The following is a 16,666-nucleotide window of genomic DNA, read 5'->3' on the forward strand; positions in this document are numbered from 1 at the left end:
CGATTCAGGAAGCCGACAGGGTCGCAGCCTTTCTGGAGGAAGCGAAAGAGGAGCAGCAGGGAGGTTTCGAGAGTTCAAGGCGGCGCAGAAGCTCAATGGGGTTTTCAGTTCACACCAAGGAATGCTGGGGGAAAGCAACACCTTTCCGCCCCGTTCACCATGTTTTGCATAGAGACGCCTCCGGGCTTCCATAACCCTGAGATCTGTGTCCCTGTGATGTATCACATGGGCTGAGGATGGACTTTGGAAGCTATGAGTAGGGCCTGGAGAGCTGGAGGGGAGGGGGCGCTTCTTTGGGGACTACAGCTTCCAGAACTCTCCAGCCAGCTGGGATTTGTGGCCCCAAAGGAGAACTGCCCGACCTTTCCCCTTGAATCCCATTCAGGTCTATTCTAATGGTTATGGAGATGGTTTGGCCAAGAGTCCCCCCCCCCCCATTGGGTTGAGAAGCGACTGCAGAAATCCAGCCCCCAAGACAAATAGTAAGGATTCCCACCAAGGTCTTCTTGCTACCCGCTTGGCCTGGAACCCACTTCCCAACCTAAGGGAAGCCATCTTTGCGAAAAGCATGGCGGCTAAGAAGAGCACATGGACAAACCAAGGAGTTGGGCTTGTGGAGGAAGGCTGTGGATGTGGCTGGATCTCTTCCCCAGCCAAGATCCCATGGAGGGGAAGAGATCCTGGGAGCTGCACTCGGAAAGGAAGACCCTCCGCCCCCCCCACCCTTGCTGTCCAAGCTCTACTTCTGAGGGACAGGGAGAGTTTAGAAACACGCTCCACAGATGTGAAGCCCTTTTTTCCGTCCCATTTTTTCTTATTTGTGCAAAACTCCAAAGCACAAATTTTACAAGGTCCATCTTCAGCATTTCCCCTTAAAAAGTCCCCCTGGAAAAGGGCCTAGAAATCTCCCCTCTCCGGCCTCACGCTGCTTGCTGCTCAAAATAGGGATTAGACCCACCTCGACCCCCAAAACCCATTTTGAGAGGCAGGTTGGATGATGGAGGCGGAAGGCCAGCAGCATCGAGAGCATCTTGCTGTGCCTTCACGTGTGGCCGCTGGAGGTGGCTTTTTAATCAGATGCAGGGCCCTGAGCTTGTAACAGTCTCTCTTTTTTTGCATTTGAAGAAGCATGGCTGGTGGCCAAGTGCCTTGGTATGAGCCAGGCTGTAGCAAAAAGGTTCAAACCCCTTACGTCCTGCTACCTCTTTGGAAGAAATGTTAAAGCAGACAGAGCCATACCTTTCACAGAACTCAGTGGGGCTCAAAAGTCCTGCTGCCTCTTGTGGAAAGATGTTTTGCTACTGGTCACTATACCTTTCCGATTCATTTTCTCTTGTTTGTTTCGACTTGCTTCATCCCAGAGATTGTTTGTAATATAACCACTCCATTTTCAATGATATTTTAAAGTTAATAATTACTACTATTTTGTTTTTGTGAGGTTTTTTAAAAAATTGTATCTCTTTTGATTTATGTTGTGAGCCATCTGGGGTCCACCCAGGAAGCAAAGCAGGTGATTAAAAAAAAGTCATAAAGCCAGACTGAATAAAATAATAAGATAACAAAATATGGAATAAAGCCATGTCAGCTCCTTGAAGCATGAAGATGGCTTCTGACGTGCAGCTTCCTTCTGTGGGACTTGGCATGGCTTCTTGCTCATCTTCGGTCTGAAGGCGTTTCTGCCCCCACCTTGGCAAGCAGGTGGGAATGCCATAATCCAGGAAATTGGAGGAGCTCATCTGAGCCTATTACATAGGCCCCTGAGATTCCCCAGAGGGAAGGATGGGGAGAGGGGGAAAGCAGGGAAAAACACGATGATGGCTGAGGAATTGGAGATATGGGCAGCCGGGGGGGGGGATGTTTTGATGCTGCAGCACAGAATAAGCATGCCTGCTGCAATGATATGTAATATTAGCGCAACAGATGGATAGTTTGGTAATAAGCTGCAGATAAGCTGGTATTCTAAATCAGTTTTTGAGATTGGTTCCTTTTTACAAGGTTGCAGATGATGCTGCCTGCTACCTCCTAGGAGGTGTTCATGTCCAATACCAGCTCCTTTCTGTCTGAAGGCAGAGCGCCATATTAATTTTGCATTAGAAGATCTTGGATATATATAGATGCCTCTGTACTTTTAAATGACAGTTCTGTGGTTTGAGACTTCACTGACTATCAGCGTTATATATAACCTTTCAAGTATTTCTAAAGGTTTAAAAACGCTATATATGTTTTGTTTCCATTCTAAAATCATGTTCTTGTTGTTGTTTCAACTTAGAGCACTCTCTGAGAGATTTACAACACAATCACATGAGGAATATTAAACAACAACAACCACAGCAACAGACATTGCAGCACCAGAGCTGAAAATAAAGAATTCAGAAAACTAACAAAATGCAAAGATCTGTCAATGGAAACATCTCGCCTCTACAAGAAACACACTTCAGTGGTCCCCGTAGTAGTCACTGGGGCTTTGGGAACAATATCAAGAAATTTCACACAGTGCTATAAGCAGCTACAAAACTTGGCTATATTAGGAACAGCATGCCTACTGTGCCAATATTTTACAGATACTTAGGTTTTTGGTTAAAACTTGTATCTGTTATATAATACTAGTCAATATTTTTATAATTTTGACTGTGCCTGGAGTTTTATAACAACAACAACAACAACAACAAAAAACACTGTGTTAGATAATTCCTGTTAATTAATGACTGCACCAGCACATTATTTTAATGCTAAACATGTGCCCACATTTTAAAAAAAGGATTTTCAATTTGTATAGCTAGCCTATTCAAGTGATGAACTATCACTTCTGAGTCAATCCCGATTTATGGACAGTTGGGGATATCTCTATATCTAATATGATATAGCCTAGTAAGAAAATGTGGCAGTTGAATTTATTGCCTCCTCCTCCTCCTCCTCCTCCTTCAACCAGCTATCAATGGGCTTTATGCACTCTCTCTGCCCCTTTACGTATAGATAAAACCATTAAATCCTGCTGTTGCACTGAAGCTCCATATGAGGAACAGTTGGGCTGCTTTGCTGAAAGAGCAGCCAAGTCCCTAAGCTGGCATATACTCTATTGCCTTCTGAACAGATGGCTCGAAAGCGCACTTTAGATCACAAACGCAATTGGCAAAGTCCAAATGGTTTTCTCTTAAAGCACGAGTAATAAGAGTGAGTTTTCAAAGAGCCTCCCACTTTAAAGTCTTTGCTTCCAAGATCTCTCTCTGTCTCTCTGTTTGAATTTCAACTTGATTTTTTCCTGCAGGAAGCTTAAGGCAGAATCCATAGTTCTGCCCTCCCTTTTATCCCCGCAAGCATCCTGTATGGCAAATTAAGCTGGGCCAAACTGACAGAGGAAACAGCAAGGCTGAGCAGGGTTTTCATCTCCGCCCTCCCTCCCATTGCAGGGCTTCCTCTTCTGGACCACACAGTGCTAGCAGAGTGAGGCCGGTGAGGGTTGAAATTATGGCTATGAAACAGGAGTCAACATCCCTGAAATTCAAAGCTGGATAAAGAGAGAAAATGTCATTCACTGTAAAAAAAATGGAGAGAGAAGGGCAGGAAGAAGAAATGATGGGCTGAAACCCTCAGAGGCTGGTTTGGAGGCAGCACAACATGGAGAGCAGGAGAAGGAGGAACAACATCCACTGCTTCAGGTCATCCATGTAGGGATAGTGCCGGAGAAGGTCCCTGAACATGGTCACAGAAGCCCCTGATGCTGACTTCTATGCATGGGCGGGGTGTGTGTGTGGATGCTGATACCCTTCCTGGCAGAGATCCTATGTGTGGTCTCTTGCTACAAAGGAGGGCAACAGCTGCCATGGCTCCCAAGAAGGAAAGGAGAGAAAACCTTGAGCCAAGCACTGTGAATTTCAGCAAGTGGTTGCTTAGAAAAGAGAAGAAGAGAGAGGACGATGCCTCGGGTTACCTGCCTATCCACCTCTCACCTCTTCTTACCACACTGGTTACTTGTTTCAATGCGCTGTTGCTTTGACTTAAGTCACACTGGTTCTGTGCTGTATGATGCCTTGTAAGTAGTGGCTCCTGAATGGCGGGGGGGGGAGTCACCCCAAAAGTTCAGGCTGTTTAGAAGTTGTTGTGCTGTCCAGGAATCATAGTCCAAGAAACTAAGTTGGCTGAGCTCTGTCACTGGATCAGAAAAAGGCAAACGCGGACAGGTGATGGATACCACGTGAGAAGGCAGAGCTGCCCCATCAGTGCCTCTGGGGCTGCTTGAGTGACCTGGGGACACACACGCATGCACGCACGCACACACAAACACACCAGTGTCACAAGGCAGGCCATAAAGCAGAAGCCTTGTCTCACTTGAGAGGGTAATTGCAGGAACGCAACATGGATTACTCACGATCTGTAGGACAGCAGCTGCCCCCTGTCTCTCCCTCCAAACCCCACAGAACCCAGCAGGACCTCTGAACTGTCATCCGGGATAGTCTTAGGTGGGGACTGCCTGCTAGCGGTCTAGCCCCGAGGTTACACATGTTCGAGGAAGATCTCAGCCAGCTCTCTTCAAAACAGGCAAAGGGCAGAGCACGGCAGACTTTGGACGAAGCTGGCGTCAACTGTTGTTTCGTCATGTACATGGTCTGTGGATAAACCCTGACAGAGACACAGCCGTGACCTTCACAAAAAGGCGGGCCTGTCTCAAGTTCTTCTTTTTGACCTCTGCTGAACCTCTCTGATGTTCTTTCCACCGTTTGTGGGCCTTCTTGGGCCTGCCCTTTCCCAGAGCGTGGTGGAGAAAGGTCCGCTGCTGTGTTTTCCTCAGACGCTGAGCAGACACAGTCGCTATTCTGCATGCATGGCCACATCCCGGCCTCCATGAGGCTGTACCGGGCCCACAATAGATATTCAGGCAGTAGTTCTTTCTGAAGGCTGTAGCTGCCAGAGCATCCTTCACCCTCCACCACATAGCCAGCATGGCTGTTGACTATGCTTGGTGGGGGATTTTGGAACGGTAGCCCCGTGAGTAAGTCTGTATCATGCAATGCAACATATGCTTATTTACGACAAGCAAGATATGGCATCCATTTTTACCTCCATTTTAAATGTTTTTACACAACGTGTTCAATTATATCATGTATATTATGTTATGTATATTATGTATATATATTATATTATGGGGATGTGGTGGTGGTGCGGGTTAAACTGGAAAGCCTCTGGGCTGAAAGGTCAAAAGACCAGAAGTTTGAATCCACATGACGGAGAGAGCTCCCGTCACTTGTCCCAGCTCTTGCCAACCTAGCCGTTTGAAAGCATGTAAAATGCAAGTACTGTACATAAATAGGGACCACCTCAGTGGGAAGGTAAACGGCATTCCGTGTCTAGTCGTGCTGGCCACATGACCATGGAAACTGTCTATGGACAAACGCTGGCTCTATGGCTTGGAGACAGGGATGAGCACTGCGCCCTAGAGTTGGACACAACTGGACTACATATCAATAAAATATAAAACATGATACATTTCATCATGAACTGTCAGATTCAATGGTGGGAAACGGTCAGTTCACTTCAGGATGGTGGATTTGACTCAGTCTGATGCACATCTCTAATTTTTGTTAATTTTGTTCGCCTTAAGCACAATACAATAAATAACAGGCAACTTTAAAAGTTACACATGCTTTATTGAACAATTATAGAAAACATAAACATGGATGGCAGCCATTATAAATACTGCAGAGAAGTGTTATCAATCAGGTAACACCTCTAGTACAGTATAAGAATATTAGCACAGTTGACCAGTGTAGTGATTTTGGGTCCTAACCATCCTGGCTTCATGGCCTTCCTTCTTGGCTATTGGGTTGTCCTTCCTACAGCCCTGTCTATTCTTAGCCAAAGTCAAATATGCTCATGCTTTAAAATAAGTCTCCACCAGTGATACAAAGGCCATCTTTTTCTGTCTCTCTATTCATGGTTGATAGAACACAGAGAAGCTCTTGCCGGAGATGTGAAGCCAACAATGTGTTATAATTAAAGAGGAACGGTGCACCTCATCCATATAATCCAAATTATGCTGGCACTGAAATCAACATTTGAAAAGAACCAGCAGATTTTGGCTGTGACACCCTGCTCCCCCCCCCAGGAAAGGAATGCTTTAGACTTAGTGACAGCAGGGGGGGGGGCTTTGGTTTTGTCAGGTGCTCATTATGTCATCACACAAACTCTGAACCATTTGTTTTGTCAAATTTATTAAATACCATTGTCTGTCAGGTTTCAAATGAAAATCCTAATTACAGCTTGGCTGCTCGAACATACTGTCAAAACTCAACGCATGAAACACACAGTATTGAAAATCAAATTATAGTGGATGCGAAGTAGCAGGTTACGTTCCATATGTGATAAATATTCTGGAGAAAAAGACGTAGGCTTCTGTTGCGTACACTCAAGGCAATGAACACCCCACAAGGACAACAATGTTGATAAGCCGTATTAGAGGACAAGAAGAGAAGCTTCCTTACACTTTGATGGGGATGAAAGAACCCAATGTGCAATAAACCACACCAGAGTAGGTTCTATTGATTCAAATGGGCTTACTCTAACTGTGATTTACTTTAAGATAGTAAGTCACAGTTTGAGTAGGCCCATTTGAATCAATGGAATTTACAGGGAAGTTGATTTGCCAAATCCAAACGGATTCAGTGGGCCTGCTCCAGTGTAACTGACTCTGCGAAGCCACAGGGTTTTGACCAATATTCTCCAAGTGGAACGACCCAATTGCTCAATGGCTGACGAGTCTTTCTAATTAAGATGGCAAAACACAAAGAGGAGGAGGAATGCTTAGATATCATGAGATCCTCAATGGAGAAGGGGTCCAGCTGCCCACAGGCTTCCTGGGGAGGTTGGCCCTTTTAGAAGGTGCTTGACTTACCAGGGACCTGGTGGTTGAAGGACAAAGGTGCTTTAGCCAGCCTCCCAGTGACAATGAATTACTCAGACAAAGGAGCCAGTCAAAGTGAGGAGTTATATGAGGACAGACAGTCTCGTATAGTGGCCAGGCCAGTTCTTGGGAGATCAAGGTTCAAAGCCGTGCTCATGCACAATGCTCACAGGGTGACCCTGAGCCGGTCTCTGTTTCTTAACCCTACACAACAGGATTATTGTTGTAAGGGTTAAAACAGGGCTGCTGGTGGTCATGAGCTACTTCAAAGGGCAGGGGGTAATGTGTTTTGACCAAACTCCGGGAGGCAGTGGAAGACAGGAGGGCCTGGCCTGCTCTGGTCCATGGGGTCACGAAGAGTTGGACACGACTTAATGACTAAACAACAAAATGTGTTACCCATAGGAAGGAAGACCACTAGGCTTATTTTCCAGCCCTACCTCCAGATGGCCCCTAATTACAGCTGAGATCTGGTACATGCAAAGGATGTTATCTGCACATGCTGCATCCTTAAAAAGTACTCATTGTAATGCTAAGCCTGATAAGGCCCAGGGAGGACATAACTGGCCTGGCATTCACCTGATCTTCCTGGATCTGATGGCTGCAGTACCCATTCTGGCCATTTTCAAAGGTGGCGCTGCAGAGCACCAGGAAATGGGCTTGGGGGTTGGGTTTCTCATTCTTTCTTCTAAGAAGCCCCTGTGGCGCAATTGGGGAGCTGGCATCTGGGCCCTGGTGCAAGATTGCCTTTGGTAAGAGCCCTCTGACGGCTCCCACCGTCTTCGGTGCGCTTCCCTGCCAAGGCAGATGTTACGTAGCCATTGCAATCTGGTTTCCACTGCACTCTGACAGCTCTCTGAGATAAAAGCCCTCATCAGGCCCTTGGGGACTCAGTAGTTTAGGCTTAACCCTCCCCCACCCCATCAAAAGGCTCCCAGGTCAAGCCACACAATCCCTAGCAAGAGAGAACCAAAGGTCACAGAGCTTAAAAACCACAACAACACAACTTCATTTCAAACCAGAAATGACACAGTTTTGACTGCAGCACACCCAAGGGAGAGAGGGTAGCTCCACCAGAGAAGTGGGGGGGGGGGAGAAGCGATGCTTTTGGACTACAACTCCCAGAATCCAATAGTCAGCATGACCACTGGAATTCTGGCTGTGATTCTCAGAAGAGCAGTCCAAACTGCCCCCCCCCTTGCAGCCTTTTTACTGGATTTGAGCAGAGACCGCCGCTTCCGTGGTGCTGAGCGGGGCTCTGAGGCCGGCTGGATCACCCGTCTGCAAATGTTGAGGCCACGTTAAGATTGGTGGAAACCTTTAACTGATCTGGCTAGCAGGTCCCCTTCCACATTGCAAAGCCTGGCTCTTAGGCTGGATGGCTCCATCTCTGCTTCAGCACTGCCACCTACACACGGTCCTCAGTTGTGCACAAGCATCCACCCCATAGAGATAGAAAAGATGGGCTCTATTTTAAGCTTTCCATCCTGTCTCAACCAGTCTCTCTCTCTGTCCCTCCCTCCCTCCCTCTCTCTCTCTCTCTGGAACCTGACACTAGGAGATATTTGTTCTTGTCAGTTTCATCCTCCACGTAGTCTTCTCCAGAGGCCAAGTGAGAAAATGCTAAAAGGGGTTGCACATATATTCAGAGATGTGGATCCTTTTCTTTAAAAAAAAAAAAAAAAACCTACAGCGCCTGGAATACCCCAGTCACCATGGTTAGTGGCCACACTGGGTGGAGGAAACTGGAACTGTAATCCAAAGAAATAATTTTATTTCTGTGCAATGGTGCAGTTTGTATAAAATATGATATTAATAGATGTGCGGCCTCTCATTCATATAGAAAGATTCCTTCCTTGCCGACTGCTTCCATTTTTTCAACTCAGTGGAAAGCATCTCATCATTGCTTGCTTGTTTGTATCCTGCTTTCTTGTGGCCCTTGAAGTTCCTCCGAGCAACACGGTTTCCTTGCTTGCTGACACTGGAGTCACTCACAAGCGTCCGTGCGGAAGGACCTTCCCGAATGCCAAAGCAAGGGCTCGCCAGTCCTGTTCCCTACACAGGGAAGCTGAAGGGTGTGTTAACAGAAGGTGGGGAAAATATTCTCCAGGGACAGGAAAGCACATTTCTGCCTTTGCCCCCATGTTGCCTCGAGCAGTGGCTCTGAAACCTTTAAAAAACCCATTTTGCTAAAGAGGAAAATCTCATTCCCTCCCCAATCATGTGAACATTTGCAACTATAGACAAAGCCTTTGCAAATTCACAAACTGGCGACATGACTGCACATCCTATGGTCACACAATACAGCACAGGCTAAGACAGCAGGATATGTAATCATCCCCTCCCCATTTTCCAAATCATAAGTATCATAACCTCCCCACGCCGCTGCCCCCCCAAATAAAACCCTACACAAGCCTCCTCCAAAATTCTGATATCAACCTCTGGAGACCAGGAGCACGGCTCACTAGGTGGGAATAGCAAAGGGACAAAGACCGCGTCCTAGTCTTCAAGGGAAGGTCCCACCCTCCTTTTTTTTTTTTAGAAGAGTGACGGTAAAAGCCATTCCCCATTTAAAGACCAACAACAGCGACTTCCTGCTAGACTGGGTAGGGGAGAAAATAATGAATGGGTGGAAAGATGGAGTAATTCTTCATGAGCCTTCTTAAGCTGGACGAAGGTCTTAAAGTTCTCCATCCTCTCCTTGCCCTCAAGATTACTGTCAGAAAGCCTTTCTCTAGCTGCCTAATTTTTCCAGTTTATTATCAAGAACCATGGTGTTTACCTCTCTCACTCAGGGAGAGGACGCAGAACATAGAGATCCTGACCTCTAGCGGTCGAGACCAAGAGGCCCGGATGGATTCTGTGCCTTGTTTATTCCGTGAAAATGTGCAGGGTTTGGCAGAGAATCAGAATCGTGTTTGGCAGACCAAGCTGTTTCAACAGATTTCATTACCCAGAAAAGTCACAACAGCAGCACCGGGGTGTTAAAGAGGCTGATGAGAAGGATGATGAGAACCAGAACACAGGAAAGGGACTTGGCTCCCAATGGCAATGTCAACAGACAGACTCTTTCTTGGGAGGGGCTGTGGCAAGATGGTTAGAAAAAGGGGATGTCTGAGATTTCGCTGGTGGACTGAGCAGAAATAGTCGGGTAGAGCTAGGAACCTTCCTTTGAGGAAATCATTCAGGACGTGTCATTTTTTGGAAGTAGCTAACTAGTATTAATCATTACTTTAATTGTAGCCTATTTTAAGACACAGCTTTTTAATTTGCAAGAAATTTAGAAACCTCTTCCCCATAAACTGCTGGAGAGCTCAGTGGTTTAGTTCTCCAGCTGTGGAGCCAGAGGTTGGGAGTTCAATTCCCCCACTGGGTCTCCTTGAGAGGGGCTGGACTGGATGATCCCATGGGGTCCCTTCCAGCTCTGCCGTTCTAAGATGTTGCTGCTGATATGTTACAGCGGCCTCCAGCCCTTACCCCAAAAATAACCTGAACATGCTGCCCACCTAAGTAACTTTTAAAAGAAGCGAGGAACAGTCGCACATGACAACATGAATGGAATGACAATACAGGATATTATGTTACCTGCTGCAAAGGGACGCTGTGAGCCTGCGGTTGCAAAAGAAAATCAAAGTATCACCACTTTAAAAATAGAGAGGGGGTGTCAAATGGAAGTGAACCTCATTTGTTGTGGGGGTTTGGAACTAAGGATGTTTAGCTTAACAAAGAGAAGACCGAGGAGGAGAGATGATAGCCCTCTTCCACGATCTGAAGGGTTGCCATCGATTTATTCTCCATTGGGGAAGAGGGCATCGATTTATTCTCCATTGCTCCTGAGGGGTAGGACAAGAACCAAGGGGTGGAAACTTGTCAGAGAGAGAGCCAACTTGGAATTAAGGAGAAATTTCCTGATGGTGAGAACCATCAAGCAGTGGAACAGCTTGCCTCCCAATGGGGTGGGTGCCCTGTTGCTGAAGGTGTTCAAGAAAAGATGGGACAGCCCTCTGTCCGGGATGGTCTGAGGTCTCTTGCCTTGGGCAGGGGGTCAGACTAGAAGACCTCCAAGGTCCCTCCCAACCCTACGATGATTCTATGATTTGATGGTGTTCCCCGCAGCCTCAAAGGATGCCAGGGCAGAAGATCAGCCCCCAATTCTGCCACAGTTACACACACACACCCAATATAGACACCGCTGATGTTGGAAGTGACCCCACCAACAGTTCTGGAGTGTGTGTCACTTGCTAATGGAGTGGGGGAGGGCAGAGGAGGGCACCGGGTATTGACCCTCGTAGAAATATCTAAGGAGCGAATGTACCGAACCAAGCCCCGTGACTCATCCATCCCATGAGGACGTGAAAACTCTTTGATGGGGCGACTGCCAGGCTACACAAGGCTGCCCGCGAGGATGGCAGCCGGAGGGGACCTGATGCCCCACCTGGCACGTGCAGGAGACCAAGGAAGGGATGAAGGAAAAGGTGAGGCCACCACCCCCTCCCTTCCTTTTACTTGCCACAGCTGCATTTCAGAACCTCAGAACTTCAGGCCTCCAGAATCCAGAGAGAAATCAGAAGCTGTGAAAAGGTGTATATTTTCATGCCAGTGAAAAATGGTGTGGATAGAATGGAGAATATGTGGGGTCCTTTCAACACGGGATTAACTCTCATGTCCAGCGTGTTGCCCTTCAGCTGACCATCATCCCACCACATCCCTCGCCCGATCAGCAGAGTTCTCTGGCTGCTTGGGCTCCCATTGGGGAGATTCCCCCCCCCCTTTGCCCTTCACAAGACACTTGTGCAGCTCTGCCCAGGTGAGGCTTCTTTGGGGGGAGCGCCTGTCTTCGTGGGGAGCCTTTGATAGTAACAGCAGAGCCGTCCCGATGGCGGAGTCTCTGGGCTTGGCTCATTCAGCTGCAGAAAGATCCAAATCACCTAATCAGAAAGGGAATCTGGCTGCCGGCTCTGCATTCAACACCACGGCCTGACTAAGAATTCAGATTTTCACAAAATCATTTCAGCCTTGCAGAAACCCACACAGTAGGAGAGGAAGGCTCTTGTCTGGCCAAACCCATCGGGCTTATCCTTACACTTGCCCCGGATCTAGTTGTTATTGCTAGGGTGTTGTGAGGGTTTGTGAATTCAATCATTAAAGGCTCCCGTGAGTCTAAGGCCCCCACCCCAGGGAGCAGGGCTGGCTGTTGCACCTACAGTATGCGTGATGCCCAGTTCTGGAGATGGACGGACACCATTCCAAAGCCTGCATGGCTTGGATCCAGATTCACTCAAGGCCTGCATCTCAGGGGAAGTATACCTTTTCTGGCCGTCCACCCCACAGGCATATTTGGTGAGGATAGGAGGGAGGACCTTCCCATGGGCTGCTCCTAGGCTGGGCCTTTGTCTGCTTTCCTTCCACTGGCAGGCAAACCTCTTTTTCCTTAGGCAGACCTTTGGCCACTTACTGGGAGTCGCCGGGCTGTCCTTTGAATCTGGCTGGAATTTAGAAATTTCTGTCTGGCGTCTTTAACCTTAAAGGGGGAATGGAAGCCTTCTGATCAAACGCTCCGAAAGGATGAAAACAACATGGAGGCTGCGGGCTTCTTCCTTGTGAGTCAGTGCTCTGGACCCGGCACCATCCAAAACAGGGACTCGCACAGAAGCACAGCAGGCAAGCCCTGCAGCGTCTGGGCAAGTCATTCTTTTGCAAAGAGCATGGGGGAAATTCCCTTTTCAGCTCCCAGAATTAGCTACCTGTATATCCACCAGCCATGCTGCCCAGAAGACGTTGGGATTGGTGGCCCCGAATGTAGCTTTTCAAAGTTCTGCTTGAATGTACATGTTAACTGCAGAAATCTCTCTTGTGAGCCACTTAAACAACAACAACAACAACAACAACAACAACAACAACAACAACAACAACAACAACAACAACAACAACAACAACAACAACAACAACAACAACAACAACAACAAATTGGCTGAAAACCTGTTGCACTCTTGGTCAAATTGCATCATGTTAGTTAAGGAATCTCTGTAGATTAAGCCCTTGCACACCAAATCATGAGACCCGATAGGCAACAGATAACGTTACGGAGATTTCTTAACTGACAGCATAGCTGGGCAACAGGATTTCAGCAATAATCTGCTTCCATCCTGGGGAGTTTCCCACAAGGAAGCTTTTCTGTTGGCCTTTATGTTTTGCTGACCAACTGCTACTTCTGTAATAAGAATTTCATATTGGTTTAACCTGGGCTGAGTCGTCCTTGCTTTCCATTGCCAGTGACCCCGCCTCCTTGTTCTTCCACTTTTTCCATCTTGAACGGTGTTCACTGGAAAATAGAAGACAGGTGGTTCTGGTCGTTTCTTTTGACATGATTATATTACATCGTAAGCCTATGTATCCTGATTTCATGCCAGGAGGAACTTAGAGTAAGCAGTTACCCAAAGCTGGATCAGACCAACAGCCGATGTGTCTCTTCATCCTGTTTCCCTGGAGTGGCCAAACGGGTTTTTTTGAGAAGCTCAAAGGCACCACAGGAGTTCAATAAAACTTTCCCAGTAATATGTGTCTTATTCTCCATGAACTTCAGCTTCTGTTCATGTCGTCTAAGGAGACAACCAGACAAACATATAGCTTGCCATAGGGTTTGCTATTTCTGCTGTTTGGTTCACCCTACTGGCTGCAAAAAAAGGCCAGTGCTATTTGAGGATGCATTAAAAGAAGTATAGTCTCCAAATTCCATGAGGTACCAGTCCGCGCCCCCCCCCCCCCTATTCAGCTCTGGCCAGGCCTTGAGTCCTGTGTCCAGTTCTGGATGCTGCACTTCAAGAAGGATGCTGACAAACTGGAGCAAGTTCAGAGGAGGGCAGCAAGGAGAATCAGGAGGCTGGAAACCAAGCCCTGTGAGGAGGGATGGAAAGAACTGGGCATGTTTCGCCTTGAGAAAAGAAGACAGAGGGGTGAAAGGATAGCACTTTTCAAAGTTGAAAGTCTGTCATTCAGAGGAGGGGGCAGGATCTGTTCTCGATCCCAGAGTGCAAGATATGTAAGAATGGAAGCTAGATTTCAGCTGAATATCAGGAAAAAAATCTTAGCTGTCAGAGCAGTACAACAATCAAGCCCATAACCTCAGGGGGAGGTGGTGAGCGCTCCATTGCTGGAGGCATTCAAGAGAAAATGGGACAGCGCTCTGTCAGATCTGCTTGGATTTGAATTCCTGCCTTGAGCAGGGGGGTTGGACTCGATGACCTTCTTGATTCCCTTCCAGCTCCATGATTCTATGTTTTCATGACTCTACGAGTCTACTTTCTGGCAACCACACATGTTTTAAGTAAAAGAGATCCACCCTGCCCTTTTTTGTGGGCTGCTCTGCTTCTTTCTGTCACATGCTGTTAGCTGCTAAATAATCACCACTGGTAACTGACTGCAGCAGCAAATACGTACTATCAAAGCAAGGCCCTCCCTTCTTCCTACAGGCAAAGCATTAAACTTTCATATTCAGACCGATAATAGATAGAAGCGTTTGCATTTATGGATTTCATAGGAAATTTTAGTCATCTTATCTACAAGCCAACTGGACCGTCATGGGACATTTATGGCTGGTAAGCTTCAAATGACCCATCCCTTGAGGAGAAGTCACCTCTGTGTTCCAGAGGCAGAATTTGCCTATGGATTGGGGTGACTTCCTGGTTGGAGAGACAAGACGTGCCGGTGAAATCTGTTCTTGCCTCCTGATGGCCCATCACCAAGTGAGCAAATTTGCCAACGATGGGAGGCGTTCAATAATTGTCTCATTACTTAAGGAGTCCCTCCTTCTCATGGTGGCCTGTGTTCAGCATAGGGCTTGGCTTTATGTAATGAAGACTGCCTGGACGTACCACTCGGGCAGGCCGGCCGGAGGACCAACTTAGGGATTTTTTCCCCCTCTCCTGCTCGAATGGCTGGTGCACGCTTACCAGAAACCATTCTTTTGAATCCCAAACACCAGGCCGCAAAGAACTGCTGCACAGACCAAGCCAATGAATACCCCAGCCAGGATCTTGAACAAATGCAGGTCTGCAAGGGTGGCAGGCAATGCTGGAGAGGGGGTTACTTTTGACAAGGGGAGAAAAAGAAAGGACAGACATTAAAATGGCTTAATCGGATGCCAGTCTCCCCTCCCTCTCCCCCCAAGGGGTGCCTTGTGGATGTCTTGGACTATAGCTCCCATCATCCCCAGCCAATGTAGCCATCAGCTACAGATGATAGCTGGACAGAAGAGCTAGTATGTACACTAGGGAAGCCAAACCTCTTGTACCACAATGAGCCTGTCTGAACTAGCTTTCCCTTGATCTAGAATCTTAGGTCCCTCCGGAGGCCTAGCATGCCTTCCCGTGGCCATCAGCCATTGCTGCCTGGGGTCTTAGACAGCAGGAGGGATTTCCTATCACCAGTGAAATTATCCTTTACACGACACCGTCAGCGGTTGTCAGAACCCAAGTCACAATGCACTCCAGGGGTGTTTGACAACGACTCTGATTTGAGAGGGGTTTTCATCTGATCTTATGGGAGCTCTCCAAAGTGATGAATCCCATTTTCAAAATGGGCTCAGTGCTTGTGAGAACTCCTTCGAAGTTTGGGCTAAAATCCAGAGTGGATTCACCACCCTCACGGAATCGGAGTCTTCCATCTCCGCTTCTTTGCTTTAAACGGAGACGGGAGAAGAAAGTTGTACCTGTGATCTTCCATATGCAAGGCAAATGTTCTTCTCGACCGAGCTATGGGGCTCCCGACCCCCACGGCCAACCCTCTTTAATTTTCCTCTTTGTCCCATGGCTGCCATAAGGATGCCCCAACCTCTCCTGCAGCAGAACCCCCTTCTTTCTTCTCTGCTGTCACCGTATAAATGTGACTTACTCACGGCGCTGAAGTTCATGGCACTGGCCATGGTGCCAAGAGAGTTGCCAGCCCAGCACAGATAATGTCCCGAATCCTCTGCAGTGAGGTCTCGAATCTCCAGCCTCAGGCTGTTGTAGGAGAAGAATGGGATGAAGCGCCGGCTGGCAGCAGATCGAGAGCCGTTGGTGCTAGCCACGAGTTGACTTCCTTTGAACAAAGCCAATTCAGAGCGTGGATGGCTATCGACTTTGCAGTAAATGATGCCCGCTTTCCCCCTTTGATTGTCCAGGTAGGCACTCATGGAGGGGCTCCTGGGTGCATCTGTATGGACAAGAACACCAGGAACGTTGTGCTGGATCAAGCCAAGAAAGGATGACTGCACTACTACCGACAGGTGGGCAGCTGAAGGACTGAGAGCTGCACTTTTAGCCAGCTGCCTTGGGAAGCCCCACAAAATTCCCTCTGGCTCCCGAACCTGGTGCACAGGCAACCCACAAGCTTTTAGCTTCCCCCTGGCATCACAAGGACTCTCAGTGTATGCTTTTAGAGAGAAGTTTTAAATGCTAAGGACTCAGCTAGAGGAGGTAGATTCACAGGCACCGGTTAAAATGCAGTACTGCAGTGAAGGATCTGCTCACAACATGAGCTCAATCCCAACAGGCGCAAGCTTTTGGACACTAGGGAAATGCTTAGCTAGCAGTGCTTTTTTTTGGGGGGGGGAAAGGAAGCAGAACCTCTGCCAGAGCTGAGGAATTCCCGCCGAGGTGATTGCACCTGTCAGCAAATGGAAAGGCCTGCTTAAGCGTGACTCAGGCGAGCACGTGGAAGATCCACAGACCTTTAAAAATGCGCAGTGGCCATTCTAGAAAGGAGTGCTGCTGTTTTGGAGAAGCGGCTGGA

General features: G+C 47.7%; 1 protein-coding gene across 3 annotated transcripts in view; it reads right to left on the reverse strand.

Moving 5' to 3' along the window:
• Positions 1–6,189: 6,189 nt before the first annotated feature.
• The window catches only part of SIGLEC1 (sialic acid binding Ig like lectin 1), a 45,126-nt gene continuing 34,649 nt past the window's right edge, over positions 6,190–16,666 (reverse strand). The window contains exons 19-22 of one of the 3 annotated variants that reach the window (XM_020795165.3): positions 15,785–16,087; positions 14,845–14,980; positions 13,136–13,217; positions 6,190–11,802 (exon numbers count right to left, since the gene is read on the reverse strand). In XM_020795165.3, coding sequence (XP_020650824.3) covers positions 11,674–11,802; positions 13,136–13,217; positions 14,845–14,980; positions 15,785–16,087 — 650 coding nt within the window. In that variant the 3' untranslated portion in view covers positions 6,190–11,673. The other 2 variants (XR_013545739.1, XM_078394419.1) reach the window with 2 other exon arrangements.

This window comes from Pogona vitticeps, chromosome 5, assembly GCF_051106095.1.
Source record: "Pogona vitticeps strain Pit_001003342236 chromosome 5, PviZW2.1, whole genome shotgun sequence".
Lineage (NCBI taxonomy): Eukaryota > Metazoa > Chordata > Lepidosauria > Squamata > Agamidae > Pogona > Pogona vitticeps.